Here is a 2,860-nt window from a genome sequence, read left to right as displayed (position 1 = left end):
GTCTCGAGGGTGACACTTCCCAAAAACCACCTTTATTAGAGACCAGAACCCCAAACTGAGGATGTGGTGACATGGGGGTCATGGGGTCACCTCAGCACTGGGGTCACAGTGCCACCAGTGTCACCATCACCACCACGGTGCCGGTGCCACTGAGACCACAGGGGGTGGGGGCCAGCCCGTGCCACCCCGCTGTGCGTCCCCCCCGTGTCCCCAGGCCGGGGTGGGGATGTCCCTGGGCCAGCCAGGCCGTGCCCCCCGCCAGGGCCGGGGCTGCTCTCACACCTGTGTGACAATCTCGCCGTTCTCAGGCACGAAGAGCTGTGTGGGCACGGCGGGCACCGAGCGCCGCAGCATCGGCACCGGGGGGGCCTGGGGACCCCAAAATGTCAGCAGGGACCCCACAACCCGCCCAAGGGTACCCCAGGGCTGCCCCCGGGACCCCCGTGGGTCCGGCTGGTGGGACCCTGGGTATGAGCAGAGGGACTCACTGGGACCCCCATCCCACCCCAGGGACCCCCTTAGTGTCCTGGTCCCATCCCAGGGACCCTCGTGGGCCCCCAATCCTGCCCCAAGGACCTTTGTAGGACCCCAGTCCTACCCCAAGGACCCCCTTAAGGTTCTGGTCCCACCTCAGGGACCCTCATCGGACCCCAGTCCTGCCCCAGGGACCCCCTTAAGGTCCTGGTCCCACTCCAGGGACCCTTTGTAGGACGCCAGTCCCGCCCCAAGGACCCTCGTGGGACCCCAATTCCTCCCCACGGACCCCCTCAGGACCCCACACCCGCTCTGGGGACCCCACCTGGGGGTGACACCCCCCCCTCAGGGCAGCAACCCCGGGGGTCGTGTCGCCCTCCCGTCCCCCCGTGCCCGTGTCCTACCTGTCCCCGGGACAGCACGGCCCTGGCGAGGGGCAGGTCGGGGGCGGTTCCCACGCGGGGGGGTCTCCCGAGGGCGCCCTGCCTGTCGAGGGAGCGGGGCCGCGCCCCACGCAGCCGCGCGCGCTGGTGCCACGACTTGAGCTCCTCGGTGACGGCGGCGCGGGAGAGCCCCCTGCCCACGGGGTGCTCCTTGAGCGAGGGGGTCCGCACGATGCGGCTGTGCGAGGGCACGAGGCGCTGGTAGCGCAGCGGGGCCAGATCCTGCTCGTACAGCACCAGGGTCGGGGGGCCGCGGGGGGGGCCCCGCGGGGGCGGCTCGGGCAGGGGAAGAGGCAGGGGAAGGGGCAGGAGGAGGGGAAGGGGTCGGGCTCGGGGCGCGTCGGGGCCGGAGCTGCCCGGGGAGGGGGCGCGGGACGCGCTGGACACGCTGGAGATGCTCTCGTCAGACCCCGAGCGCGGCGAGCGGCCCGTGGGGGGCGGCGGCACCGGCCCCGCGTGGGACGGGGGGCGGCGGCGGGGCCCGGGGGGGCGGCCCCGCGGCTCCAGGGGCGGCCAGAGGGGGTCCAACCTGGGGAGAGAGAGGGATCAGACCGCGGAAAGGGAGGGATCCACATGGGGAAAGGGAGGGATCCACACGGGGAAAGGGAGGGATCCACAGGGGGAAAGAGAGGGATCAGCCTGGGGAGGGGACTGGGATCCAACTCGGAAAAAAGAGGGATCAACCTGGGGAAAGAGAGGGGTCCACATGGGGAAAGGGAAGGATCACCCTTGGGAGGGGACTGGGATCCAAGCAGGGAAAAAGAGAGGGATTAGCCCAGGGAAATAGAGGGACCACCCTGGAAAGGGGAAAAGGGATCCAACTTGGGAAAAGGACAGGGATTCACCTGTGCAGGGGACAGGGCTCAACCCTGGTGAAAGGAGAGGGATCCATCCTGGGCGAAGGACACGGATCCATCCTGGGGAAAGGTCACAGCACCACATGGGAGAAGAGTGGAGCTAATCCCGTGGCACTGGAGCTCCAGCCTCCCATGGGATCGTCTCCATCCTCCCCACGGGATCATCTCTGTCCTCCCCACGGGATCATCTCCAGCCTCCCTGTGGGATCATCTCCAGCCTCCCTGTGGGATCATCTCCAGCCTCCCATGGGGCTGTCTCCAGCCTCCTCCCAAGGGATCATCTCCATCCTCTCTATGGGATCATCTCCAACCTCCTCCTCATGGGCTGGGCTCCATCATCTTCACAGGGTTATTTCCATCCTCCATCCTATGGATTGAGCTCCATCCTCCCATGGGATCCTCTCCATCCTCCCCATGGGATCCCCTCCATCCTCTCCCCCCATGTCTCCCCTCCCCACTTGCCCTGTGCCCCCTGCCATGCCCAGGCTGTACCTCATGGCCTGGCCCTGTCCCCTCCGTGCCGGTGTCTCGGGGGTGCCGGGAGCGCTGGATCCCCCCTGCCGGACCAGCACCAGGGTCCTCACGGGCACGAACCGGTACGGGGGGTCCCCTGGCCTGGCCCCCGAGGGGGCTGCAGGGTCGGGGCTGTGAGGGGTGGCTGGGGGGCACCCCAGGTAGCAGTGGGAGCTCCAGGTTTCCCCATCCCCAGGGTTGATTCCAGGATTTCTGCCCCTCTCGTAGGGTCTGTCCGGGCTGGTCTCCCGCCAGAGGCTGGGGGAGGACGGGGGTGGTCCCAACCCCGACCCCTCCTCCTCAGTGGGGACCTCAGGAGACGGAGACCTCTGTGGGGTGGGGGGTCCTGGTGGCCCTGAGTCCTCTGCGGGAGAGAGGGAGGGTTGGGATGGAGGGGACACAGGAAGAGGTGGATGGGACAGAAGGGACACACATGGTGGTGTTTGGGATGGAGAGGACACACAGGGAGGGATGGGATGGGATGGGATGGGATGGGATGGGATGGGATGGGATGGGAAGGGGTGGGGGGAACACACAGGGATGTGGAATGGAGGGGACACAGGAAGGGATGGG

The 2,860-nt window shown here is 68.0% G+C and overlaps 1 protein-coding gene across 1 annotated transcript in view; it reads right to left on the bottom strand.

The window, feature by feature from the left end:
• Nucleotides 1-263: 263 nt before the first annotated feature.
• LOC114073418 (innate immunity activator protein-like) overlaps nucleotides 264-2,860 on the bottom strand; it is a gene marked incomplete at its 5' end in the record, with an annotated part of 5,425 nt that continues 2,828 nt past the window's right edge. The window contains 3 exons of the mRNA XM_027911178.1: nucleotides 264-369; nucleotides 879-1,446; nucleotides 2,267-2,651. Of these exons, the coding sequence (XP_027766979.1) occupies nucleotides 277-369; nucleotides 879-1,446; nucleotides 2,267-2,651 (1,046 nt within the window). The remainder of the gene's footprint in view (nucleotides 370-878; nucleotides 1,447-2,266; nucleotides 2,652-2,860) is intronic.

The sequence above is a fragment of the Empidonax traillii genome, unplaced genomic scaffold (genome assembly GCF_003031625.1).
Source record: "Empidonax traillii isolate 1590-97213 ecotype Southwest subspecies unplaced genomic scaffold, ASM303162v1 scaffold6382:size11227, whole genome shotgun sequence".
NCBI lineage: Eukaryota > Metazoa > Chordata > Aves > Passeriformes > Tyrannidae > Empidonax > Empidonax traillii.
The sequence above is the reverse complement of the archived record's forward strand: the minus strand, read 5'-3'. Positions and strand labels throughout refer to the sequence as shown.